This window comes from Sphaerodactylus townsendi, linkage group LG15, assembly GCF_021028975.2.
Source record: "Sphaerodactylus townsendi isolate TG3544 linkage group LG15, MPM_Stown_v2.3, whole genome shotgun sequence".
In the NCBI taxonomy this organism is placed as follows: Eukaryota; Metazoa; Chordata; class Lepidosauria; order Squamata; family Sphaerodactylidae; genus Sphaerodactylus; species Sphaerodactylus townsendi.
The window spans coordinates 39,072,884-39,100,750 of record NC_059439.1 but is presented as its reverse complement, the minus strand read 5'-3'; the positions used below and the strand labels follow the sequence as shown (position 1 = coordinate 39,100,750).

The 27,867-nt window shown below is 52.4% G+C and overlaps 3 protein-coding genes across 3 annotated transcripts; 2 read left to right on the top strand and 1 right to left on the bottom strand.

Annotated features, from left to right (window-relative positions):
- Nucleotides 1-26: 26 nt before the first annotated feature.
- LOC125444524 (ephrin type-B receptor 3-like) lies at nt 27-353 on the top strand. The gene has a single exon (XM_048516994.1). It carries the CDS (start codon nt 81-83, stop codon nt 351-353), a length of 273 nt encoding a protein of 90 aa, XP_048372951.1. The 5' UTR covers nt 27-80.
- On the top strand, nt 253-15,674 carry LOC125444509 (ephrin type-B receptor 4-like). The gene is made up of 12 exons (XM_048516967.1): nt 253-582; nt 1,354-1,478; nt 2,389-2,545; nt 4,199-4,301; nt 5,481-5,551; nt 5,731-5,844; nt 9,216-9,463; nt 9,968-10,183; nt 11,664-11,813; nt 12,256-12,449; nt 13,343-13,498; nt 14,027-15,674. The coding sequence occupies exons 1-12, from the start codon at nt 528-530 to the stop codon at nt 14,148-14,150; spliced, it is 1,713 nt and encodes a 570-aa protein (XP_048372924.1). The 5' UTR covers nt 253-527; the 3' UTR covers nt 14,151-15,674.
- A 5,855-nt stretch (nt 15,675-21,529) lies between these two features.
- LOC125444522 (C-type natriuretic peptide-like) lies at nt 21,530-24,623 on the bottom strand. Its single transcript, XM_048516991.1, has 3 exons — nt 24,405-24,623; nt 23,572-23,855; nt 21,530-21,790 (listed from the first exon to the last, which is right to left on the bottom strand). Exons 1-2 carry the CDS (start codon nt 24,477-24,479, stop codon nt 23,574-23,576), a joined length of 357 nt encoding a protein of 118 aa, XP_048372948.1. The 5' UTR covers nt 24,480-24,623; the 3' UTR covers nt 21,530-21,790; nt 23,572-23,573.
- Between the last annotated feature and the right edge of the window lie 3,244 nt (nt 24,624-27,867).

Below are 27,867 nucleotides of genomic sequence, written 5' to 3'. Positions count from 1 at the left end.
ATTAAGAGCCGAGGGCAGTGCTTGCGTGCACCCGTGCGTCCTACAGTAACGCCGCGTCTGCCTGCCTGAAACCAGCCCGAATGTTCCTGCCGTATGGCGGATTCTTCCGGACTCGGATGACCCTCCGGCCAGAAGTTAGATTACGTGCAGTGGCGGAGTCGCCTTTGGGCAAAGGTCCCTGTGGCCGGGGGGTTCCAGTGGGCAGGGCTCCCCTCTTAACCACCTCCGCCTTTCTCCTCCGCTCAGCCACGCCATCTGCACCCCGCAGCATCGAGGCCAAGATCAACGGCTCGGTGGCCGTGTTGGAGTGGAGCGAACCCTTGGAAAACGGTGGCCGAGATGACGTGGCTTAGCGTCACTTTGCCGGAGTGCCTGGAGAGGCAGTCCCTGCAGCCTCTGCACCACGCCTGGTTTAAGCGCCCCAGGGCCAGGGGCTCATTAGTTGGACGCCGCGGTCACCATAGGGGAGCTCCAGCCGTACATCAGTACTCGCTTCCAGATCCAGGCCGTCCAGCGGCGTTTCCGGCATGAGCCACAACCCACCCCAAGTCGAATCCATCAATATCACCACCAATAAAGATGGTAGGTTGGGTCTTGACATAGAGAGTTCTGAGCTAGGGCCTAGCAGGGTTGTTGTTCACATGGCTGCTCTGCCATGGAGATCCCTGGTTAGACTTTGGCCAGTCACTCTCTTCCACTGCTCTACCTCACAAGGTGGTTGTGAGGAAAAGGTGAACAAATAATATCTGTGCTGAACTGTGGCTCAGCCAGAACCCTTCTGGGGGAGCTGGCTATCTCAGCTGGGAAAGCTAGCCACACCTGTGTGTTTTAGTTTGAGCAAAACAGAGGGCGGCAGTTCAGGACAAAACGTGCTGTGTGGGAGAGCACAATATGAGGGGAGGATGGAGCTCAGCCCCGCTTACTCAGCCACCTGCTCCTGAGTCTAATTTTTGGCGCCAGCACTCAGTGCTGGAATTTTGGAAGAGAAGCTGATGCCGCTGAGCGTGTCTCTATTACCTTTTGTCTCCCTCCTTGTGCGGCTGTGGCTTCTCCCTCCGCAGCGCTGCTGAGAAAGCCCACGAAATGGCCTTCTGGTAATCAGAACATATTGTAAGTCGCCTTGACCCACAAAGAAATGCGGCCTACAGATGTTGCAATGAATATACCGATGACTCGAGCCTACTCGGACAGCGGTTCCAGCCCTTGGCCCATTCCCGTTCTTCTCAGCCATGAGAATGTTACACGGAGCACACTGTTTTTTGGGGGGAGGGGGCTGTTGCACAGGGGAGGGGGCTGCATCAGTCCCGGAAGCTGTTCCTACCGGGGTCTTCATGTCTGCCCTACTCTCCCCAGTCCCCCAGCCCGTTTCTGAGATCCAGCCGACAGCCGTCTCGCCCACCGGGATGACCCTGGCTTGGCCCTCCGTCCCGCCCCCAACGGGAAATATCTTGGATTATGAAGTCAAGTATTACGAGAAGGTGAGTGAAGAGGGGCACGGGCTGCCTGGTGCTCTGTAGTGCCCTGTAATCGCCCCTTTGTGCCAGTGGCCAGACTGGAAAATGGCTGGACTTGGACTTACTGGAGAATGTGGCTTCCAGTCCTCATGAAAACAAGGCAGAGTCTGGGGGCACCTTAAAGGTTGAGCCGTGTGTTGAGGCAGAAATGTGTGCAAGCTGGAGATCAGTTCACATGACTCTCCGGTGGCAGATAATATCTGCTGTGGGGGAGGACAGAATGGTCATATTGTGTACAGTTCTGAGCATCACAATTCAAGAAGTATATTGACAATCTGGAACGGGTCTAGAGGAGGGCAACCAAAATGGTAAAAGGTCTGGAGTCCATGCCCTATGAGGAGAGACTGATGGAGCTGGGGATGTTTAGTTTGGTGAAGAGAAGGTTAAGAGGTGACATGATAGCCATGTTTGGATATTGGAAGGGATGTCATGTGGGTGAGGGAGCAAGCTTGTTTTCTGCTGCTCCAGAGACCAGGACCAGGAGTCATGGGTTCAACCGCCCTGAGCCCCTCGGGGGAGGGTGGTATATAAGTGGAACAAATAAATTAAATAAATAAAGGTGAAGGAAAATAGATTCCACTTAAACATTAGAAAGAACTTCCTGACCATCAGGGCTGTTGGACAGTGGAATTCCCTGCCTCGGAGTGTGGTGGAGTCTCCTTCTCTGGAGGCTTTTAAAGAGAGGCTGGATGGCCATCTGTCAGGAGTGCTTTGATTGTGTGTTCCTGCATTGCAGGGGGTTGGACTTGATGGCCTTTGGGGGTCTCTTCCAACTCTATGATTCTATGGTTACAGCAGAGGGGTCAAAAGCCTTTATTCTTGGTGTAGTAAATGGAAGCAGGCTGTGACCCTCCTCTTCCTCCTCCTCCTCCAGGGTGTCGGAGGCCCCATGTTCGTGAAGACCCCTGAAAACCGAGTGACTTTGACCGGCTTGCATCGGGGGGCTGTGTATGGAGTTCAAGTCCGTGCCCGCTCCGAGGCTGGTTATGGTGGCTTTGGACCTGAGAGAGCCTTCCAGACTCAAGGGGGTGGTGAGTACGAAGTCCTTTGGACCCTGGACGGGGTGTGACACAGCCCACTTGCAAGCAGTTTGGGCCCAAAATGCTGTACGCATTTTCTGATATGGCTGTTTTTCATCCAATGTTTTTGCATTCTGGCACGTTCCCAGCATTTAGGCCGTCCTCCGTCCTGTCCCTGGGGTTTGGCTTCCAGTATATCTGGCACAGCCGCCCCCTGCTTCCTCCCCCGCGCTTGTTGACAGTTGATGTCTTCACAGATAGGACTTTTGTTTGCCACATAGTCAAAAAGGTTGCCTAGCCCTGGTTCAGGATCGGGTTTTTTTGTGTGTGCCAGAAGCTCTCAACAATCCGGGGCAAAAACAACCAATTTTTATAAACAAGCATTAAATTAGCATAAGCATTTTATTGTCAGTGTGCACGCACAACGAAATTTACAGCAGCCTTCCTCGATGCACACAATTCCAGACTCATACCCCATCCTCACTTTCCCCTTCCTCCACCCATCCCTACACAGCCCCCAACACATCAACACGAAGCCGTGGAGTTCAGCATCGCCACAGCTCTAGAGTGGAAGCTGTCTCTAAGCCTCTTTGTCCTAGTTTCGATGGACCTGTATCGTCGGCCGGATGGCAACAGTTCAAAAAGAGAGTGTGCTGGATGAGACGGGTCTCTCGGAATATTTGGGGCTTTCTTTAGGCTTCGGGAATTATAGAGTTCTTCCAAGGAGGGGAGAGGGTTAGAGAGGAATTCATTGATTAAAGAGTGAGCTCGTTTCAGGCTTATTAACAGATAACGAGGAATAGAAATTTTAATAAAGATTATTTTAAAGTTTATGGCTAAACGATCAATATGCCAAAAATGCTTGAAGATACAGGAGGGCAAAGTCACCTTCTTTTGCTGGCTGAGAGAAACGGTTTGGTGAAAAGGTGGCCACAGTCTCCGCGTTGACTTGACTGGGTCTCTTTTAAGCTTAAAAAGAATATGAAAAATAGACCCGTGCCCTGGCACAGACAGACAGACAGATTGAAAGGGAGGGGAAGCTTATCATGAAGGAGATACATCTCTGCTTATGTTTTCCTGTGAAGAAGAAGAAGAAGAGTTTGGGTTTATATCCCCCCTTTCTCTCCTGCATGAGACTCAAAGGGGCTGACAATCTCCTTGCCCTTTACCCCTCACCACAAACACCCTGTGAGGTGGGTGGGGCTGAGAGTGCTCCAAAGAACTGTGACTAGCCCAAGGTCACCCAGCTGGTGTGTGTGGGAGTGCACAGGCTAATCTGAATCCCCCAGAGAAGCCTCCACAGCTCAGGCGGCAGAGCGGGGAATCAAACCCGGTTCCTCCAGATTAGATACACGAGCTCTTAACCTCCTACGCCACTGCTGAAGGAGGGCTTGGCTTGAGTCTACCAGCGTCTTAGAGACTAACAAGATTTTTGTCATATGAGCCTCTGAGAGTCAGAGCTCCCTTCGTCGGATATGAGAGGGGTTCCCGATGTATCCCACAAAGGGAACTTTGACTGTCAACGACCTGCACCCTGGAATCAGGTTCTTCCACTGCTGAGTGAAACCTCCTTCGCTTGGAAGATGTCCTGTTTACTTTCCCTTCCCTCCCATCAGCCCTGATCCCGTCCATCATTTCGTGCTCTTTTCTCCCTCCTCCCTGCAGAGTCGGAGAGCAGCACAGAACAGCTGGCCCTCATCGCTGGCACCGTGGCCTTGGGAGTCCTGCTGGTCCTCGCCGTGGTCGTGGTGGCCGTCGTCTGCCTCCGGTGAGATGCCGTCTCCCAAGTGGAGGGTCTGGGAGAAACTCCGCCTGCTCAGGGCCGGAGAGGGAGGAACCCCAGGAAGAGCAGGAGGAGCTCAGATGGCCGTGTGTGTGTGTGTGTGTGTGTGTGTGTGTGTGTGTGTGTGTGTGTGTGTGTGTGTGTGTGTGTGTGTGTGTGTGTGTCTTGCTTGAGTGTGTGGGAAAAAGCAAGGGGGGGGGGATAAAAATGTGAAAGGAAGAATGTTAGAGTAACAAGCCTTTATTGGCATAAAATAAACATACGAAATGAGCATACAAAATTTGCCCATTATTGCTCACAGTTATAGACCCTGGTACTAAAATATATACATGGTCCTTCTATAACTATAGAACCTTCCTTCAACTAAGTTGACTCACTTGAACGTCATCGGATACTGACAGAAGCTAGAAAAATTACTGCTGGCTATATCCGGTCATAATACATATACATTGATTAGTATCCATCTAGACCAGTGGTGGCGAACCTTTGGCACTCCAGATGTTATGGACTACAATTCCCATCAGCCCCCTGCCAGCATGGCCAATTGGCAAGGGCTGATGGGAATTGTAGTCCATAACATCTGGAGTGCCAAAGGTTCGCCACCACGGATCTAGACTTACGTCTGTTATCTTTAGCAGAAATTTTGCTACATTCTCGCACACTGTGGGATCCATGTTGTTCAAAAGCATAGGTATCTTAAGAGCATCAGTTAGATTGTTATACAGAAATGGGATAAGTGCAAATTGCGACATTCTGGTTTTTTGCAAACCTTACACAATGAAAAAGAGTATGATCGAGTGTCTCCACCTGACCCATATTGCATGGACATAGCCTCCTCTGTTTGTCAATTTGTTGATATCTGCCATAAAGCAGCATAGAAGGCATTAGATTGAATCTGGCCAGTGTTAAGGCTCTTCTTAGTTTAGGGTTGGTGATCCAATATAAAGGAAGAATGTGATGAGGATAAAATGGCAGCGGAAGCATTCGGGGAGGACCTAAGAAGGTTAGGGTGGAGTCAGGAATCCATCCGGCACATGGTTGTGGCTGAGAGGATGCTGGGGGCAAAGATGCTGCGGATGGGCGTGGCTAAAGACAGCAGCGGGCGGGGCTGAGAAGAGACCCCCTCTTGGCTTTAGAGTCAGCCTCTTTCCCCCTTTTCCACAGGCGCCAGGGTTCCACGGGGTCACGGGAGCCCGAATACTCGGACAAGCCCGGGCAATACCTGATTGGACACGGTGAGTGTGGGGCGGACGAGGCGTTGGTGGGAGCAGCTTCGGGGAATGCGGGGGGCGAGCAAGGGGGCGTGTGGGGGCAGCACACAGTGATGTGGCCAGAGGGCCCCTCGGTAGACGGGCTCAGGTTTTCCACCTCCTTTACTTGCCTCGAATGGCTGCTCCCCTCTCCGCTCCTGTAGGCACCAAGGTCTACATCGACCCTTTCACCTACGAGGACCCCAACGAAGCTGTGCGTGAATTCGCCAAAGAAATCGATGTCTCTTACGTCAAAATTGAGGAGGTCATTGGGGCAGGTGAGAGCGGATACCTGGCAGACCCTTTGCGCTGAGGGCTGCTCTTATGATGATGAGAAATTGGGAGGGGGGGCGGTATCGGATCGTTCATTTGCCCGCCTTTTTCACTGCGCTCAAGGTGGATTACATAATACATCACGTAAGTCTAGTGGTGGGATCAAAAAATTTTAGTAACAGGTTCCCATGGTGGTGGGATTCAAACAGTGGTATAGTGCCAGTGGGGCTGGGGGAGCGGAAGGAGAGACACTGACAGGCGATGGCGGGCATTCAGCGGGGCATTAATAATTTCTCTGTTACTGTAAAAAACTCTTACTGTAAAAAAAAGTTCCTAATTTCCAGCTGGTATCTTTCTGTCCATAATTTAAACTCATTATAGCAAGTCCTATCGTCTCCTGCCAACAGAAACAACTACTTCTCCTCTAATTGACTGCCTGTCAAATACTTAATATTTTCAAATACTTAATTTTGTTTCTAGAAATCAAAAGAAGGATACTTTCATTAAACAAGGAACTTTACCATATTTCTAAAACATGTTTTTAAAACAGCCCAACAGGGAGAATTATCCCGTTTTCTACTTTCGCTAACCAGCCACATAGGAAACAACAGGACTTTATGATTTTTGGACCTAATGGAATTTCTAATGGAAAAGCAGACCCAATTAGTCACCCCCTCTCGGCACACACAAATAATTAGTCACCCACTCTCGGGAACTGGTGAGAACCTGCTGGATCCCACCTCTGCGTAAGTCACTACAATCAGGAGGATGATAAACGTAATAATAAACAACCTAATAAGACTTGCATTACAGAAATCTGAAATGTGGCATCAGTTAAATGGAGCAAGAAATCGTATTTAAAAAGCAGAAATGTCCCGCAGTGAGAGCGAGATAGAAACATACAGCAATAGACCATATCTATAGGTAGTTTAGTCCTCAGTTGCCTTCCCTCTGCTGAAACGTCTTCCTGAATCATTCTATCATAGTGCAGTCGGATTCCTTTATAAAAATGCCCCTCTCCGTGAGCAATGGTGTTTTACCCAGTTTGCAGAGTGGCAGTTGACGGGGGGCTTTCCCCACCTACTCTGGCAGGCCGGTCCATGGTGTGTGTTTGCTGCTTGAGGCATTACAGAGAAGGCAGCTGTGGATCTTGCCCATTGGCACATTGGCACCAGAAGAAAGCCCTGTTCAACCGAGCACGGTTGTTGTAGTGAGACAGAAGAGGAGGGTTCAAGGCCCTGAGATACTTTACAAGTGAAGGCTTGAATTAAACCCAGTACCGCCGGCACACGTTTGGCAGGCGGCTAGTTCAACTGGCTAGTCAGGAAGTCTCCAGGCCTTGCTGCCAAGAGCGCTGTCCAGTGGGAGCTGAGTTCTGCTTGCGCAAAATGGCTCTGTTGAAAGTGCCCAGACGCACCTCAGAATCACATCCAGTATTTTTCAAATGCAGAATTCGTGTGTGTGTGTGTGTGTGTGTGTGTGTCTTGGCCTGCTCATTTGGTAGGTTTTCCGGTGCTTTTCCTCTGGAGGGTCACATCACGTGGTCCCTGTTGCTGAAGTCTCCTGTGTTGTGGGTCCCCTTAATTCCTTGCAAGCCATTGTAGATTGCCCTCCATACATGCACAAGAAACGTCTGCCAAAGAGGAAAGGGTTGCTGTTGGTCTTTTACCTTTCTAAATGAGGGAAATGTGTGCATGGGGGAGAGTCTTCCCTTTGGAGCAGCCTGCCCCGTCCCTGTGGGGCATATCCAAACCACAAGCTTATCAGCAAATCGTCAGACTGGTTAGACTGTTCTGACTTTTCCAAGAGAGCTCTTCCCTCCCGGAGCCGAGATTCTCGGAAGCTGTCTTACCACAGAGCTGTGATTCCCAGAGCTCTTTGGAAGAAGGTTAAAAGTCATGAAGTTTGCAATGTAGAAAGTTCCCGTAAAGAAAGGGATTCTGCATTGGAGCTTGGCTGGGCCTCAGTCTGTTTTAAAAATCCTTCGGGCAGGGTTAATGAATGTGATCCAGGGCCAAGTGTCCTGGGTCTTGTTGCAGAGGGGTAGCCGTGTTGGTCAGCAGGAGAAGAGCTGGATTCGAGTCCAGTAGCACTGCAGAGACCAAGAAGATTTTCAGGGTATCAGCTTTCAAGCTTCGGGACCCCAACCTTCGAGACCGCATTACCCCATATGTCCCAACTCGACCTCTGCGCTCAGCAGAGGCCAATTTACTGGAGGTCCCCGGCCCCTCAATGATGGAGCTGGCCTCCACTCAAGCCAGGGCCTTCACGGCTCTGGCCCCTGCCTGGTGGAACCAACTTTCTTCCCTCCAGCCTGGTCCGGGAGAAAGCCTCTCTGGTGTGCCAGGGGATTTCGCTTGGAGGCCTATAAGACCGAGTTGTTCCACCGGGCCTTTGGAGAGACCGGCCGCTGAGGGTGCCCCTGCCCCCTCCTCTTTACCCCCATGGGCCCTAATACCATCAGGACCCATTATTTCGCATTAGGAGGGTTTCGTAAGGGTGCGGGCGATGTTTTAAGATGTGACTGTTGTTTTAATTATATGTTTGTTTTTAGCTGATGTTTTATCTGTACACCACCCTGAGCCCTTCGGGGATAGGGCGGTATACTAAAATCAATCAATCAATCAATCAATCAATCAATCAATCAATCAATCAATCAATCAATATAATAATAATAATAATAATAATAATAATAATAATAATAATAATAATAATAATAATAATAATAATAATAATAATAATAATAATAATAATAATAATAATAATAATAATAATAATAAAAGCCTCAAAGCTCCCTTTGCCAGACACCAGAAACCTGCTACTGGGGAAAGGGAACTTTGGCTTTCGAAAGCTCACCCCCCCCAAAAAAAACCCCTTGTTGGTCACTAAGGGGCTACTCAGTCCCTTGCGATAAACATCTGGCTCAGATGCAATACTTTCCCATCGGCCATTACAAAGGGTCGCTACCTATCTATCCCTCTCCAGGATCGGGTCTGTCCACACTGTAAAAACCAAGTGGAGACTCTTGCTCACATTATACTTGACTGTCCGAGATATGTGGGTACTACCGGTAGGAATTTCTCTCCTGGGCTGGTCTTTAGACAAACCTGAAAGAGACTCTGACAACTCTGTTGTGGAGCTTTTGTTAAATAACACAGAGGCCGTGCTCTTGGAAAAAGTAGCAAAATTTCTTTTACAAGTGACAGAATTCTCTAAATAATGTCCAATGCAGTTTATCTGTCTGTGTTTTGAATGTACTTTTGATTTGTACTTCAGAAATGCCTGTAATGCTCTGGAGCCTATTTTAATATGCCTAATAAAGGTTGTTGTATTGTATTGTAAACATCTGGCTCTTCTTGCTGCTGGTCTCTTGCAGGCGAGTTCGGAGAGGTCTGCCGCGGCCTCCTGAAAGTGCCCGGGAAGAAGGAGATCTATGTGGCCATCAAGACGCTCAAAGGGGGCTACACGGAGAAGCAGCGGCGCGAATTCCTCAGCGAGGCCAGCATCATGGGCCAGTTTGAGCATCCCAACATCATCCGCCTGGACGGCGTCATCACCAGCAGCGTCCCGGTCATGATCATCACCGAGTTCATGGAGAACGGGGCCCTGGACTCTTTCCTCCGGGTACGGGGATTCCTTCTTGGCGGTGGCTGGAAAGGGGGCCTGAGGCAGAGGCCAGCTTGGACTCTTTTAGCCATTCTGGCAGGGGCTGATGGGAATTGTAGTTTATTAACATCTGGAGAGCCACAGGTTGCAGACCCCTTCTTTAGAATGACAGGCAAACCCTTTTCAGAGTCACGTTGGCGCTTTCTGGGCACTGGAATCTGTTCCTTAAGCATTACCAAAATAATGTTACGTTTTATGATTCCATGCTTATTGTTATTTATAATGTTATATTTTTGATGCTGTGTTTTGGTGTTATGATGTTATGCCTATGATGTTACGATGCTATGTTTACTGATCCTTGTTTATAGATATTATGTTTTTGATGTTTGTAGTATGATGTTCTGATGACTGATATTGTTGTTATATTGTTGTCCACCCCCCTGAGCCTTTCGGGGGAGGGCGGTATATAAATTAAATATACGATACGATACCAAAATGGCTTCCTCTGTTGCCCGCCTGCAGTCGAACGACGGCCAGTTCACGCCCATCCAGCTGGTGGGCATGCTGCGGGGGATCGCCTCCGGGATGCGCTACCTCTCCGACATGAGCTACGTGCATCGGGATTTGGCCGCCCGGAACATCCTAGTCAACAGCAACCTGGTCTGCAAAGTGTCTGACTTTGGCCTCTCCCGGTTCCTGGAGGAGAACTCGTCTGACCCCACCTACACTAGCACTTTGGTACGCAGCGCTGAGGCTAACTTCCGGGTGAACATCTCGGCGCCCTGTTCTCTGCCCTCCTCGTGTGCTTTCAGCCCTGCCAGGTTTTGAAATGCCCAGTTCAGCAGTGAGTTTTAAGACAGGGGACCTCAAAACCGTCCCTGCGGGCTCCACGGCACACGCCAACACCTTTCCTGATTCCTGCCAGGTGTTTTTATAAAGTGCCCGGCAGGGTCGGATGGGAATTGTGTCCAACAAGCCTTGATTAGCTGTGCACTTCTTTTATAAAGTTGCTTGGGCCGCAGGGGCCACCACAATACAAGGGCCCTTTCCCTACTTACCTTAAGCCCCGCGCTACTCTCCGCAAGTAGTGCGGGGTCCCACTGCACTCCCCACGTCAGGGGCGGCAACAGTGCAACCGCCCTGACGCTGCTGCTCTTGCGCCCGCTCAGCGCGCGGCATCCCTGGTGCTGGCGAAAACGGGGGGACGCCTGGACGCGTGCTCAGAGCAGGCGGCAGCAGGAGAAGTGGGGAAAGGCCCAGAGACTGACCGTGGTGGCCATTTTGTGGCTATGGCCACCACACTGTGTCAGGATTATGGAGATGCCCATAGGCTCAAAAATGGTTGGGATGTGTGTGTATGGTTTAGGACAACCAAAACATGGGCACTTGGGCAAAAGCTGGAGAGATGAATAGAGTAAGTGCGCCGCAAACAGCATTCACCAAATACAGACCAAAAAAATCACGTGACGTACATGTGCTGCACAGTGGCTTGTGTATATTCCAAATATTTTTTAGTGTGTAAACATACATAAAATGCAATTGCTATTAACAAATCTTTATGCAAACATAACAATATTGCATCCGTTCACGAAAATGGTGATCGTGTTTACACCTGAAAGAAAATAATTCATGAATTTAAGGACAATTATTCAGTCACTGATTTGAAGTGTAACATCTATGAAAGGAGACAACAGATGAGGTTATAAGCCTTTATTGAGGTGAACTGTGTTGATAACATTGAAGGAGGTTGTTTGACTGCATCGGTGTTACTGAAGTTCTCCCATCGGAGATATCTGTAATGAGAGTAAAGATTTGTTAATAGCAATTGCATTTTATGTATGTTTATACACTGTAAAAAAATATTTGTAATATACACAAGCCACTGTGCAGCACACGTGTCGCGTGATTTTTTGTTCCATATTTGGCAAAAGCTGGAGTGACCCAAGAGAGGGCCACCAAGTTCTCTGGGTGAAGAGTGGAGTCTTGTGATTAAATCAGGGGATTCTAGAAGAAGGAAGGGGAAACCAGAATGTAGGTGTCTGTGATGAGCATATTGGGACGGAAACTGGAGCAGTGCCTGGGCACCCGGACCTCTGGCTCTCTGGAGAGGGGAGGATGTAGCCCCCAAAGAATTTGGGCAGGTGGAGGTGGAAGAAGGGATTCTCCAGTGTTGTGGGTTTGCTGCCTCAACTGAACGTTCCCACACTCTCTCTCTCAGGGCGGGAAGATCCCCATCCGGTGGACGGCCCCCGAAGCCATCGCCTTCCGCAAGTTCACCTCGGCCAGCGACGTCTGGAGTTACGGCATCGTGATGTGGGAAGTGATGTCGTTTGGGGAGAGGCCGTACTGGGACATGTCCAATCAGGACGTGAGTGAGACCCACGGGCCCTTCGGGATGGGGGTGGGGGTCTCAACTGGAGGCCACCCACCGAAATCGACCTGAGGAGGCCTCTGCCTCTTTCCCCCCCACAAGATTCTCCCCCTGCCTCAAGGTGGGCCACGCCACATCCAAAGGGCAGCTGGTTTCTCTTGTCTTTCCTTTCAAAGATAGTCCGAGGGTAAGGGGTACTACCCCCCGCCGTGATCCAGTTCTCTAGAGCATAGGTGTCAAACTCGCAGCCCTCCAGATGTTATGGACTACAGTTCCCATCATCCCCTGCCAGCATGATCCTGGCAGGGGATGATGGGAACCGTAGTCCATAACATCTGGAAGGCCGCGAGTGACACCTATGCTCTCCTAGAAGGAAAGGGGTTTCCTCTCCCTTGCTCATGAGTAGCTGAGCCTGGTCTTCCCCCCCACCCCACCCCAGGTAATCAACGCCATCGAGCAGGACTACCGGCTGCCGCCCCCCACCGACTGCCCCACCTCCCTGCACCAGCTAATGCTGGATTGCTGGCAGAAGGACCGGAATTCCCGGCCCCGCTTTGCGCAGATCGTCAACTCCTTGGACAAGCTGATCCGGAACCCGGCCAGCCTCAAGATCGTCTCGCGGGGCAACGGCGGGTGAGTAAGGTCCTGCTCCCCAATGGAAATGCCGCCTCCCCCCCATACTTGCTCATTCAACTGGCTGAGCATTGCTGGGAAAATCCACAGCTCCGCCTCGTCTCAGGGATTCCCGGGGCTCTGATAGTTGAGCTGCTTCGCATTTTGGAATTGAAATGGGTGCAAAACCACATTCCGTGGCAAAAGTGGGGGTTTGAGCCCAAGGCGGCCAGGGCCCTAGTCCGCCCTTCTACCTGCTGCAGTGGCGTAGGAGGTTAAGAGCTCGTGTATCTAATCTGGAGGAACCGGGTTTGATTCCCAGCTCTGCCGCCTGAGCTGTGGAGGCTTCTCTGGGGAATTCAGGTTAGCCTGTGCACTCCCACACACGCCAGCTGGGTGACCTTGGGCTAGTCACAGTTCTTCGGAGCTCTCTCAGCCCCACCTACCTCCCAGGGTGTTTGTTGTGAGGGGGGAAGGGCAAGGAGATTGTCAGCCCCTTTGAGTCTCCTGCAGGAGAGAAAGGGGGGATATAAATCCAAAACTCCTCCTCCTCCTCCTCCTCCTCCTCCTCCTCCTCTTCTTCTTCTTCTTCTTCTTCTTCTTCTTCTTCTTCTTCTTCTTCTTCTTCTTCTTCTTCTTCTTCTTCTTCTTCACCACCACCACCACCACCACCACCACCACCACACGGGTGCTTGATGTTTACGTAGTAAGGAGAGGACTCAGTTGAGGCTTGGGTCTTCAGCTCATTGGACCCAGTTGGCCTCTGGGGCTAGGAAAGGGAGCGTTCTGCCTGCCGCCAGTCTGAGCCAGCGGTGGACTGTGAGGGACTCCCTCCCTCCCCAGGTGCCCCAGACTCCTCGCTGCTCTCTCTGACTCCCCCCCGGTGCTCACGGTCGCGCTCCCCTCCCTCGCAGGCCGTCTCACCCGCTTCTGGACCAGCGCCTGCCCCACTACTCGTCCTTCGGCTCCGTGGGCGACTGGCTCCGGGCCATCAAAATGGGCCGCTACGAGGAGAACTTTGCGACGGCCGGCTTCACCTCCTTTGAACTGGTCAGCCAGCTCTCGACCGAGTGAGTGGACAATACTAGAACCAGGGGGCATTCATTGAACCAGGGGGCATCCATTGAAAATGCTGGGGAGAAGAATTAGGACTAATAAAAGGAAACACTTCTTCACGCAACGTGTGATTGGTGTTTGGAATATGCTGCCACAGGAGGTGGTGATGGCCACTCACCTGGATAGCTTTCAAAGGGGCTTGGACAGATTTATGGAGGAGAAGTCAATCTATGGCTACCAATCTTGATCCTCCTTGCAAATGCCTTAGGAGACCAGGTGCTCGGGAGCAGCAGCAGCTGAAGGCCATTGCTTTCATCTCCTGCACATGAGCTCCCAAAGGCACCTGGTGGGCCACTGCGAGTAGCAGAGAGCTGGACTAGATGGACTCTGGTCTGATCCAGCTGGCTCGTTCTTATGTTCTTATGTTCTTACGTGGCTGGTGCGCGGGTGGGGGCGGGGCTGCTGAGGGGGCGAGGAGGTCGAGTGGGGAGGGGTGAGTTGCCCCCACTGACTTCTGCTCTGTTCTGGCCTCTCCTCCCCAGAGATCTGCTCCGAGTCGGGGTGACACTGGCCGGCCACCAGAAGAAGATTCTGTCCAGCATCCAGAACATGCACGTCCAGAGCAAACCCGGTCCATCCGTGGGGACCAAAACGGGACATTACTGACCTGGGTCAAAAATCCGGTCTGATCAGGCGCTCTGGGTCCCTCCAGCGAACAGGATTCCGGCAGTGAGGCTGGGGTCCCTGATTTGGGGGGCCAGCTGTCTCCAGCCCCACCCTTCTCTCCCTTTGCCTTTGGAACAGGAGGGTCACTGAGCAATCGACCCCTTCCTCCTTTGCAGCAAATTCTCTCTCCATTTCTTTACCTTTAAAAAACCCCTGCACTCTGGGGCTGTGAAGATGGTCAAGTCTTTTCTCCTCCCCCAGTCAAGTTATGAATTGGTCACATCTGGATTGGGGGGGATCCATGGAGGCGGCAGCTGGTTCCCCCGTCCCTTCCGCCCCCGGCCGGGTCTCCCTCGTGGCCAATGAAACTCCCCAGCCCTCAGTGCCTTGATCTAATTATCCTCCGTTCCGACTCTTCAGAATGGTCAGGGGGGGATTCCAAAGGTGCCCCCATATCGATCCTAATTTCCCAGAATGCACTTGTGTGAAAAGCGGCACTCCTCTCCGAAGCGGCGGCTCCTCCCGCGAGCTGCCAAGATGGCCACCTTGAGGATGGCGTCCCAAGCGGGCGCCTGCGCCGAGACGCCCCTGAGGGGTGAAGTTCTTTGCGAGGTGTCCAAAATGGAGAATCTTGACTTGCTGTTCTGTTCTGACCCGTTCTGTCTGGTTCTCAACTCTTTCTTGCCTTGCTGTCATGGAGGATCCCTGTTGGGGAAATCACCAGAGGCCTTCAAAACCCGTGGGCGATGGGAGCACCGTTGCCTGTGATCTTCAGGCTTCCCAAAATGGGGGAGTCTTACTTGAAACCAAATTGGCTCCTTCATCAGCCTGAGAAAGGAAATGTGAGGGGAGGTGTGACATACAGTGCCCCCCCTTCCATGGCCTGAATGCCAAAGAATGGTTCGTATTGGCAGTGTTGCCTGTATGAAAGTGGTACTTTTCGGCGATGTCATATCTATGCCGCGCTGTGTGACGACATCATCAGGAGCAAGGATGACATCATCGCCTCTGCGTCATGATGTGGAAACGAGAAACTTCCGTTGGGAAACTCGCCGCAGGTGGAACGAACCCTTGTGGTGATGCGACCATTTGACAATCAGAAAACTCTGCACTGTCCGACGGGTGTCATGGTGGTGACATCACAGGAGAACAAAAGCGAAGCTCTGAATTCTGGAGGATCTAACAGTGGTCATGCGAGACGAAGGGGAGCTTGGAGACTTCCAAGAACGCGGGCCCCGGACTGTGATATCCGCACGGGGCAGCTGCGAACCTGGTGGTGGTGAAGCCGCTCCGTGTGACTGTGGAATGCCGAAAGCCGGGGAAGGGCTTGCCGGTTGCGCTCTTGACGACATCGATATAATGTGCCTCTGGACCAAGCTTGGGCGCTGGCGGATGATGTCACGAGAGCCAGCCTGTGAGATCATAGCCAAGCGCTCTTCTTTTTGTATCCGTTCTTTAAACCTTCATATTGAAGGTGGTGGTGATGCTGATTTTTATTAAAAAATTGTATCTTGTAAACCAAAATTAAGGGAAAGTTTTAGGGGTGGGGGGGAGCCGAATGGAAGAGGAAGATTCATAGGTGGGGGGAAGATTTTGATGTTAAAATTGTCCCTGCCCTCCGTGTCTGTACAGATGCTGAAGCATCCCGGTTCCTGCACCAGGCCCTAGAGGCAGTGGCGTAGTGGCCAGGGGGCGGAGGGGGATTCTTGCACTGGGCGCATGCCGGTGCGGGGGCGTGGCGGGGTGCAGGGCACACACGTGCCCCGGGCGCAGTTCCCCCTCGCTACGGGCAGGGATCTGCAACCTGTGGCTCTCCAGATGTTCATGGACTGGCAGGGGCTGATGGGAATTGTAGTCCATGAACATCTGGAGAGCCGCAGGTTGCAGACCCCTGAGGGTGTGTCCAGTTCTTTCTGGGACCGGGAATCTTTTTAGCTTCGTAGAAAGAGGGCCTGAGTGCTGGTTGACTGATCTAAGCTCTGGACACGATCCATCGAGGACTGGAGCCATACATTCCTTACCAGTCCCTTGGAAAACTGGTTCTTCTTCGGGAGACCTTATTGGGAGATCTTCCTGCTGCATCTGAAACAGAATGGGGGAGGGGTTTTTCGAGCCTCGTCCTGCTCTGCAGTTATAACTGACCTGCCCGGAGACGGGAAGTTAGTGGCAGAACCTCTGAATGGGCCAGAGTCTGGTGGGGCATCGAGACAAGGAAGGGAGGAACGCCTGAAAGCCCCGCCCCCCACCCTACAAAAACGCTAATTTAAAATGTAATTATCCTTTTTGTTTGTTTAATAAAAGGTTGTCTTTTTAAAAGATGGGCATAAGACATTTGCCATGGGCATGAAGAGGCCAGTGGTGAAAGCTGGGGTTTAAAGAGTGGGGGGGGGGGGCTGCCCCAATCGCTCTTGAGTTCCCTGGGAGAGAAGCAAAGTCTCTTGGGCTAGCAGCAGAGGTGGGATCCAGCAGGTTCTCACAGGTTCCCGAGAGTAGGTTACTAATGATTTATGTGTGCCAAGAGGGGGTTACTAATTGTGATTTTTGCCTTAGTTACGCCCCTCCTCTCAGCAGTAGCACACAGAACTTGAAGCAGTCTAGCAGGAGGTGCACCAGTGTGCATGGCAGCCTGCGTCTGCGTGCATTCGTTTCCCGCCCAAGGACCGGCGCAGCGGCTGCGTCCTTGCCACAGCCCCGCCCAGGAATGCAAGGGAAACCCCAGAGCAAACAGGTTCAGGGGACTACGGCTGATGGTGCGAACCTGCCGGCAATTCAGCCCTCTGGGATCAAGGCTTTGCCGTTAACAAGAGAAGCAGCCTACCTAACCACGCTGCCAAGGTGCGTTGGGAAGGACTTTGCCTCTGCAACTCTCAGTCTGCCAACGACAAGGGAGTCCCTCCGCCCACATTGGTGCCCAGTTGGTAGATATGGGAAGAGAACGGGGCAGCCAAACCATCTCCGCACCGTTAAGTCAAGTGGCTAGTCCTCATGACAACAGAACAGTTTTCCTTTCCAAGCGGCCACAGGGCAGCTTGAGAAATCGCCTTTGCCCGCATGCGTGGAATGCGTTGTGAGTGGCAGACGCCCTAGTGGGGGTGGGCTGGGTGGGCGATGGGCTGGCATTGAATAAATGGGGGGGGGGGTTTGGAAACTACCCTGTTTCCCCAAATATAAGACATCCCCAGCAAATAAGACGTAGTAGAAGTGCGAAGTGCGAAATATAAGGCATCCCCCAAAAGTAAGACGTAGCAAAGTTTTTGTTTGGAAGCATGCCTGACGAACAGAATACAGAAATATAAGACACCCCCTGAAAATAAGACATAGCGCATCTTTGGGAGCAAAAATTAATATAAGACACTGTCTTATTTTCGGGGAAACACGGTAGTACGCAGGCATGCTACTCCAGAGGTCACGCCATCCGTTTGGATGGTTTTTAAATGGGACTAGAACCAGGGGTCTGCAACCTGCGGCTCTCCAGATGTTCATGGACTACAATTCCCATCAGCCCCTGCCAGCCTGGCCAATTGATGGGAATTGTAGCCCATGAACACCTGGAGAGCCACAGGTTGCAGACCCCCTGGACTAGACAAATCCATGAAAAAGGAGAAGTTGTCAGTGATTGAAAAGGAGAAGTTGTCGGTGATTGTTAGCCAGTAGCTAAACGGGGTCTCCCTGGTCGGAGTCGGGGTACAGCTGGTTCTGGGTTCAGCCGCCAGGGAGGGTTTTTCTGCCCCATTGTGGACTTCCCGAGGAGGGTCGTCCCGCAATAGAAACTGAATGCCAGGGCCAGAGGGTCTTTGTGAGAAGTAACTGACCAGCCGCTCTGGAGTCGGAATTCCTTGGCTTAACTGCACGACGAGGGGGGTGGGGGAGAGAAGGAAGGGAGGGCGGGTAGTCTGGGTCCCCACCCGAGGCAGGAAGCTGGAAGGGAAACTGGCTGAGCTAAAACTCATTAGGGAGAAGAATCTTTTTCAGGGAGGGGAAGCTGGAGGTCAGATTCTTTGTCCAGACACAATAGGGGAGAGGATGGGGTTAACGGCCCCCTCCTCTGATTTATGGGCCCACCCGCTGGGCTCCTCGCCCTCCGGCTCCATGGACGGTGTTCCTGCTTTTGAGCTAGCCTGGTAGTAAACAGCTTCTTCCTGTATGGAAAAGACGACAGGCCTTTTGGCCACGGTCCTGCAGACCTGGGTGCGAATTCGTGTCCCAGCCCCTTGATCCAAAACAAAAAGTGATCCCAACAATTCCTTGCTTTTAATTTAAAATTTGCGGTTTTGGTGGTTGCTTAGAAGAAGAAAAAGCACCTCAGTCCTCCCCGATGAATATTATGGTACTGATAGAGCCCCAAATTGACTCCCTGGTTTGCACCTGGTTCTTTGGTCAAAGAAAGAACAGAGCGGTTTGGATTGCTGCAAATAGTTTGCAAAGCATTCCCTCCCACTCGACTTGGTTTTTTCCTCTAGCTCTGCTCTGTACCTCATCAGCCTCACAAAACTAGAATTGTCAGGGCTGTTTTTTTTTTGGGGGGGGTCATATTTAGTAATTCTGCAGCAGACTCGAGTGTCTAAAGCATAAGCATAAGCATTTATTGTCATTGTGCACGCACAACGAAATTTACAGCAGCATTCCTTGATGCACACGATGTCAGACTCATACCCCCTCCTTGCTTTCCCCTTCCTCCACCCACAGCTCTAGAGTAGAAGCTGTCTCTAAGCCTCTTTGTCCTAGTTTTGATAGGCTGGTATCGTCTGCCGGACGGTCACAGTTCAAAAAGAGAGTGTGCTGGAGGAGACGGGTCTCTCGGAATATTTGGGGCTTTCTTTAGGCTTCGGGAATTATAGAGTTCTTCCAAGGAGGGGAGAGGGCAGCCGATAATCCCCTGGCTAGCGATGCTGAGTCCAACTGTGGCAAACGTGTCCATGTTACTCGTGGCTCCTGCCGCTGGAGCAGGGGTAGGGAACCTGCGGCTCTCCAGATGTTCAGGAACTACAATTCCCATCAGCCCCTACCAGCATGGCCAATTGGCCATGCTGACGAAACTGATGAGATGGAGTTCCTGGTATCTGGAGAAAACCTGGGTCCCTTCAGAGCTGGAAGCCTACAACTCAGCCGTGGCCACAGACAGTTCCAGGTACTTTGTCCCCGTTAGCAAGGGCAGGCCCTCGCTTCCTGGGCCCGGCAGTGCCATTGTGTGGGCCTTGGACCTGCGTGGAGGGTGCCACAGGTGGCTGGCAGAGTCCTGAGGGTCTGGTACCCTGACACCCACCTCCGTGTGCAGCCAAAGGAGTTGCTCGCGCGCTGCCTGCCTGTTGCTCTTGAGACTCCTAAGCATGTTCCACACAAGCACGGGCATGTGGAGTCCCCTGCAGGCTGGGAAGTGGGCGTGTTGGGTTCATCTCTGCACCAGGAGACTTCTTAGAGGCACGCCTGGGCAATTGGCCAGGGTGCCCTGAGCAGCCCTGTTGCCACCCTGCCCAAGAGATCAGGGTCTGTTGTGGTAAGTAGTGCCGAGCCCACTTTGGCAAGGGTTTGGCCCCTTCCCCCCCCCCCCTCTGCAGGGGAAACAGGGCCCTTTCCCAAGGCACTTTTGGCCTCCCCATTGCCCTGTTGGGAGGTCTGGCACCACTTCACACCACTGTCCTGGGCATGAAGGGGGTGGCAAATTCCTTCACCACAGGCGCCAAAACTCCAGGGGCAAACTCCATTTAGAGGGGTGGATTTCTCCCTCTCTCCCTTCTTTTGCCCCCCCCCCCCCCGTTGGGCCCTCCCACACTTTGATTTCTACCCTTCCTTCAATTTCCCTATATATAAACACATAAGCACACACACACACACACACACATATTCTGAGGAATTCAGATTAGCCTGTGCACTCCCACACACGCCAGCTGGGTGACCTTGGGCTAGTCACAGCTTCTCAGAGCTCTCTCAGCCCCACCCACCTCACAGGGTGTTTGTTGTGAGGACGGGGGAAGGGCAAGGAGATTGTAAACCCCTTTGAGTCTCCTGCAGGAGAGAAAGGGGGGATAGAAATCCAAACTCTTCTTCTTCTTAATGGGTGGAGGCAGATGTTTGGGGACTAGCCAATTCCCACTATCCGTCTGAGCCCAGAGGCAGCTGGAATTTTCCTGGACGTTTTTATAGGGTCTCCTTGCCGACTTCACCACCCTAGACGAGGCCTTTAGTGTTGCCTGTTGCCCATCTCCGCTTTGAACATGTGCAGATGTTTACTTCATGCTGCCAGCCTTCCTCAAAGCTGGAGGGGCGGGCCAGGGGGGGGTGCACTCCGACATGGAGACGGACTAAGACAAACAGAGGAAAAGGGAGAAAGTTTTCTCCACTAATCCTCAGGCATGCAGTGACACCCTGTGGCCACGGCTCAAAAAACCTCACTGCTCACGTGGCCACAGCTCAAATGGCTTCACCTCCGCCATCTGTTTCGCATACTAGCACTGAGCTAAATGGGCCAGGGGAACCAAGAACAGTGCCCCTGGGCACGTGCAGCATTTCTTTTCCTAAGCAGTGGCTGGTTTGTAAAAAGTGAGGGCTAAATATTCTGTGTCTACTCCACAGGCAAGGGAATGCACTCTGCATATGCTTGGAGGTATTGTCTTAAATGGACTAAGCCGAAGTACTGAAAATGTGTTCCAAGGTTGGGGGCAGAGGTGGGATCCAGCAGGTTCTCACAGGTTCCCGAGAGTAGATTACTAATTATTTGTGTGTGCCGAGAGGGGGTTACTAATGGGTGATTTTGCCCCGTGATTTTTGCCTTAGTTACGTCCCTCCTCTCAGCAGTAGCACACAGAACTTGAAGCAGTCTAGCAGGAGGTGCACCGGCGTGCGTGGCAGCCTGCGCCTGTGTGCATTCGTTTCCCGCCCAAGGACCGGCGCAGCGGCTGCGTCCTTGCCACAGCCCCGCCCAGGAATGCCCCGCCCCCGGAATGCCTGGCCACGTCCCCGTCATGCCCCGCCCAGCCCCATTGGCGCTATGCCACAGTTTGAATCCCACCACCATGGGAACCTATTACTAAAATTTTTGGATCCCACCACTGGCTGGGGGGCCAGGACTTGCTCTACAGGAGGGGGGAGGCCACGAGGTGAGGGTCCGTGGTTTAGTGGCAGAGCATCTTCTTGGCACGCAGAAAGTCCTGGGTTCCGTTCCAGGCAGCATCTCCAGTTAAAAAAGGACCAGGCAGGAGGCAACGTCAGAGACCTCTGTTGGGGGCCCAAGACAGCGACTGCCAGTCTGAGCAGGCAATGCTGACCCTGATAGACCAAGGACAGACTCTGTTGGAGGCAGCTCTCTGGCATCCAGTTCCCAAACTGGAACTCATTTGTTGTGGGGCGGTGGGGGGTGCACAACAAGTTGAAATGGGGGGGGGAGAGAAATCTTTATTTCTTTACAAATTAAAATCTTTTCCAATTGGTTACAAGGGGCAGCCGCAACGGAACCGAATGGCCGCGTGCAGTGTAGCTGACCCTGGGCTTTGCCTGGAGAGAGGTGGGCCAGGTCGGGCCATGCCAGGGAACGGCATCGGGTTATGCAGAGTGGCAGGCAGAGCAGGGGGTCGCGAGCACAGCGGTGCTTTTGTCGGGCTGGGGGGCTGTTCCGCCCTGTCCGGGCTTCGTCACGGGCATGAAACCTGCGGAAAGAGGCACAAAGGAGGTGGGGCCATCAGTCGCAATCCCAAACATTTCCTGGGATGTCAGACCCCTGCTCCTCCCCCTCCCCCATCTCTCAATGAATGGGTAGCCAACCTCCAGGTGAGTCCTGGAGAGATCCAAGCATTACAACTGATTTCCAGAGATCAGTTCCCCCGGAGAGAACGGCTGCTCTAGAGGGCACGTTCTATGGGAGGGGGTCCCAACCTTTTTTCGAAGAGAGTTGGGAAGCCCAAGTTCCAGGGAGCCCCCTCCCCCTCCCCCCCACTGCTAGACATCTCTCCCTGTTTATTCAGTTCATTTACACCCCACCATTCTCTCAAATGGGGACCCGACAAGTCTCACGTTGTTCTCCTTTCCCACAACAGCCATGTGAGGTAGGCCAGGCTGAGACTACGACTGCCCCAAGGCTGCCCAGCCAGCTCCCAAGGCAGACTGAAAATTCAAACCTGGGTCTGCCAGATCTCAGGCTCAACACTCGAGTCCCTTCCCCGCCCTGGCTCATGTTAATAATGACATCATCATCATCATCATCATCATCATCATCATCAATAATAATAATAATAATAATAATAATAATAATAATAATAATAATAATAATAATAATAATAATAATAATAATAATAAAATTGAAGTTGAACGGTTGTGGCAAAAAAGTACAACAGTAATCCCACTAGTAGTCGGTGCTCTAGGAGGAATCCCAAGAAATCTTGAAAAACATCTGGAAAGCCTAAACTTGGACAGAACATCAGTCCACCTGCTGCAGAAAGCAGCACTTCTAGGAACTGCACACATTCTACGCAAATACCTCTAATATCCTAGGTCCTTGGGAAGGACTCGATATTCAGAGATGAATTCCAGACACTTGTGCTGTGTTGTTATGTGTATTATAATAATAATAATAATAATAATAATAATAATAATAATAATAATAATAATACCTGGTCAAAATAAAAGCTTTATTCGTTGAGGACAGACATTGTCAAAAGTGCAGTGGCGTAGGAGGTTAAGAGCTCGTGTATCTAATCTGGAGGAACCGGGTTTGATTCCCAGCTCTGCCGCCTGAGCTGCGGAGGGTTATCTGGGGAATTCAGATTAGCCTGGGCACTCCCACACACGCCAGCTGGGTGACCTTGGGCTAGTCACAGCTTCTGGGAGCTCTCTCAGCCCCACCCACCTATCAGGGTGTTTGTGGGCAGGGGGGGGGGTGGAAGGGCAAGGAGGTTGTAAGCCCTTTGAGTCTCCTACAGGAGAGAAAGGGGGGATATAAATGGAACTCTTCTTCTTCTTCTTCTTCTTCCCACCCCCTCCCTGTCCCCAGCCCCCCCCCCCGTATGCCCCCTCCCTAGCCTTTCTTGGCATTCCCTCTGAAGAAACAGGGTCTCCAAAAGCGGAGGGAGACCCTGCAGACCCTGCCCCCTTCTTCAGCCGGGTGAGTCCCCTTCCAATGGGGTGTGGGGAGTTTTGGGCATAGAACCCCCAGTGAATGCACATGTGCTTGGGTTTTTTAAAAAGGGGAATTGAATTGATGGAGAAAAGATGGTTTGGGGCATGAGAGCCAAACAGAGCATCCCTGCTCAGAGGCAGCTGTGGAGGGGATAACTGATGGAAATGACTTCTGCCATGAAGCTGCCCTTGAGCCAATTTCTCAGCCTCGCCTACCTTGCAGGGCTGTCGCCAGGGGGAAAAGGGACGAGGGGAGAACACTCACACCCACTTGGGGCTCCTCAGAGGTAGGAAGAGGAGGCATAGCCGCACTCACCATTAGCACCCGAGGCCGCTGAGGGTCCCGATCCGGTCGAGCTTGATCCCAAAGCACCCTTGCTGGGCCATTTTCTTGGTGCGCCCCCGAAAGTTCTTTTGGGTGTTCACAAAGTCTCTGAAGAGGCGAAGCCAGGCCTGCTCCGGCGAGGCGCCAGGGGGGTCCTGGAGGGGGTGCCGCCTGCTCAAGAGCTGGTCAAAGGAACCGTGGGGGACCGAGGGGGGGCCCCGCTCATTGTTGGACAGGAGAGCAGCCAGGTCCTCCCCCAAGAGATCCAGCAAGGCCTGGAAAGGGGGAGAGAAGGCGGCTGTTTCTGTTGCAGACGGAGGTCTCCCCAACACAGCTGCATCTGCCCCACAGCTGTGAGCCCCCCAGCACTCTGCCCCTTCCCGTCTCCTATTCCCACCTCTTCCCTCTCTCCCAAGAGGTTTGCTAAGGCACTGAGCTTTCCCAAATCCCCAGGGAGGGGTCTCAGCAGGAACTGAAGGCCACAGAGCCCCCCCCCCCTCCAAAGCTGCCAGATCTCTGTAATCTGGGGGTCATTTGTTGTAATTCCGGGAGATTTCCGGGTGACCCCGAAGCACGGCCTTGTCTGGCTGGTCCTCTGCAGCAGAGGCAGGTGCCCCCCCCCCCCGTTGCCCAAGCGCTCCAGTGCCCGGGAGCCCCCCAGCCGGCCGGGAGCCCCCCAGAAACGGCAGGAGTGTCCCTGGTCCACCCAGAAGGGATGGCCTCCATGGCTCTGGGGCCGGCTGGGGGGAATCCCCAAGGGAAGCCGTGCCTAGTGAGCAGGGGGGCTGGCCGAGAGGGCCCCACACTCCTGGTTCTCTGCGTACCTGGGGCGAGTGAACCGGGCTCGGGGAGATCAGAGGCAGGACGGTCAAGAAGAGGAGGCAAAGGAAGGCTTTCATGTTCGTCCAAGGAAGTTTCTTTGGGGGATCCAGACAGGGGTGGGTGCCAGGGGGGTGGGGGGGTTGCGACTGGCCGTCCCTGAGCCCCAGCCGGGACCTTTATAAGGGTGCTTGGCACCCCCCCCCCACCATCTCCCCAGGCAACAGGAGCCACCCCCTGCTGGCACAGAAGAGGGCTAGGGAGTCCTCGTGGGGGGGGGGTGTTGGTCCCCCAATGAAAGGCAGGCTGGGGCCAAGCGTTGCCGGGGAGATGAGTTACAGGAAGGGGGGGACAAAGGAAAGGGGGGGCTGAGCAACGTGCCAAGCTGGAGAGAAAAGAAGGCATGCCAGCTGGAAGTGGGCGGGGTGGCGAGGGTGCCAGGGAGGGGAGGAAGAGACGCTGGAGAAATTCCTTGCAGCTATGAGGCCCCCATGGGTGCTGTCCTGGCTCCAGTGGGCCCAGGGGTGGGTCTGACCCCCCTCCCCCACAGCTTGCCTGACTACCTCAGGGTCTCTTCTCCATTCCTTCTTGCCCATGCCACCTGGAGCCCCTTCTGAACCCTGTTTCCTGGTGCCAGGCATGCCCCTCCCACCACCTTATCCAAGGGCACCTGATTTTCCTGACTCGGTGACCTTTTCCCCAACCCCAGCCCCGCCAGCCACCCCCCCCCCCTAGCTTCCCAGCGCATGTCCCCTTTCCGAAGCCCATCACAAGGGGAAACCCGGAGGTGCCACCCAAACATCTTGGGCAAAGAAAAGGCCCCGCCGATGCCTTCTCTTCTCCAGGGAGGTTTCCCCAGAGACGGTCAAGAGTCGCCCCGGGATTGCAGCCTTTCCATTCTCCTCTCTGTCATTTGATTAAGGAGGGGGTGGGGGTGGGAAGGGGGGGGTACATCTGGGAGGCCTTTCCCCATAGGGGGCGCCACGCTCAAGAGGCTCCGTGGGGCAGGGCTGTGGGGGCCCTTTGGGGTTGCAAACACCTGGCGGCGAAGGGCTGGGGAGACCGACCGGGCCATCGGGCACTGCAGGGGCGGCGGGGAAGAGAGCGGGTTTTTGAAGCTGCCCGTTGAACCTGCAATGCCAACAGGATTGTGTTGAATGACGCCATCTCTAGTGAGACAGACCCCAGGACTTCTGGGAAATGATCCGTTGGGACTTTGCTGAACTTTTAGGGGACAGAATGAGGGTGCTCGACTGCGATGTAACCTAGGTGCCTTCCAAATTCTGCAGAACAAAATAAAACGAAGTAGGATTGGGGGTGGGGGTGGGGGTGGGGGTCTACTCCTGCACATCCATTATTTTTGATCCCCAGATCTGTGGTCCATCCAGGTCATTTGTGCACCAAGGGCCAGAGGGCATTTTGGGACACTTGCAATCTCTTTCGTGTTCTGCTCTTGTGGTGCTGCTGTGTTTTTACACTAAATCCAGGCAATATCTTTATTATTATTATTATTATTATTATTGATACAAAAACAGTTACACACAGCAAACAAGATCAATATGCTGGATTTTGTATTACATCACACGTCGGACACTTCCCAAGCATCTAGGACTGTGTGATGTATCGACGAATAATGCGTGCAGAGCCGAGTAGGGTGGCCTTTTGCAGCTGACATGTGGTGATCTTGTCAGCGCCGATGGTTTTTAAGTGCCGTCCTAGGTCTTTAGGCACTGCACCCAGTGTGCCGATCACCACTGGGACCACCTTTACTGGTTTGTGCCAGAGTCTTTGTAGTTCAGTCCTTAAATCCTCGTATCGTGTAAGTTTTTCCAGTTGCTTCTCATCCAATTCTGCCTTGTCTTGCCAGGAATTGCACAGCATGGAAGCCTATCCACACTTTCTTTTTTTATTATTATTATTATTATTATTATTATTATTATTATTATTATTATTATTATTATTATTATTATCATCATCATCATTATCATTATCATTATCATTATTATTAATTTATTAATTAAATTTATAGGCCGCCTCATCCCCGAAGGGCTCGAGGCGGCTCACAACATGACTGTTTCCAGAACAGTAAATCAACATAACATAAAATCTAACTTATTAAAATTCAGCAGCAATTAAAACAATAAATACAAATTAAACAACAAAGGTTGTGTAAAAACACACACACAGGCGCCCAGTCTAAAGGCCAAAGGAGAAGGTATATTAAAGGTATATTAAAAAGCTCATCATGCAGGGCAATAATACCCACATGCAATTCTAAACTTACAGCTGATCTCCAGATGACAAGGGGCGTTTCCTCTGGAGCAAGAGTCTGCAACCTGCGGCTCTCCAGATGTTCATGGACTACAATTCCCATCAGCCCCTGCCACCATGGCCAATTGTAGTCCATGAACATCTGGAGAGCCGCAGGTTGCAGACTCTTGCTCCAGAGGAAGTGGCATCTTTGGAGTGGAAACTATTGAGCTCCCTTCACCCTTTCTGGGCTGGTCCGTTGAGGCATGTTCAGAGCTGGAGTTGGCAACGCCACCCACAATATTCTGGGGAAACGTCTTTGACCGTTGAAGTGAGAAACTGGCATTGGCAGAACGGCCAAAAGACCAGAACCACGTGAAAGCCAAGGAGGAAGGTGGATTTCCCAAGAAAGTACAGGGTGTATGTTTGTGTGTGTTCTGTTGCACAAACCCCATGGGAATGGATGAGAGTTTATGGAAGAGCAGAGCCACAATTTCTCAGGTGACAGGTGTGGGCCCTCAGCCCCTCCCCCCCAGAAGCCCAAACCTGGAGATCTGTTCTAGAACAACAAACCAGCTGAGCTGAGGACCTCCCCCACTCAACACCACCCCCCCATCCACTTGCACCATGCATGCAGGTTCCATGGCTGTGCTGCGGCTAAAGTTAGCCCCCTTCCTTTCCCCAGATACCCAGATTCCTCTTGCAGATCAAGGGCCAGTGGGCGAGAGACTCAAGGGCTCCTCTGGGCCCAGACAAGACGGGAGGGCATCTCTCTCCAAAGATGTTGTTCCATTTCCACTGCTGGGTCCCTTAATTAAGAAGAAGAAGAAGAGTTTGGATTCATATCCCCCCTTTCTCTCCTGCAGGAGACTCAAAGGGGCTTACCATCTCCTTGCCCTCCCCCCCTCACAACAAACACCCTGTGAGGTAGGTGGGGCTGAGCGAGCTCCGAGAAGCTGTGACTAGCCCAAGGTCACCCAACTGGTGCGTGTGGGACTGCACAGACTAATCTGAATTCCCCAGATGAGCCTCCACAGCTCAGGCGGCAGAGCTGGGAATCAAACCCGGTTCCTCCAGATTAGATACACGAGTTCTTAACCTCCTACGCCACTGCTGCTCCTAAGGGCACCAAATCCATTTGGGGTTAAAGGGTATGGGAAGAGCCAATCAGCAAGGGGACTCAGGGGAACCCTGCAGTGCACAGAGAGAGACTCCACC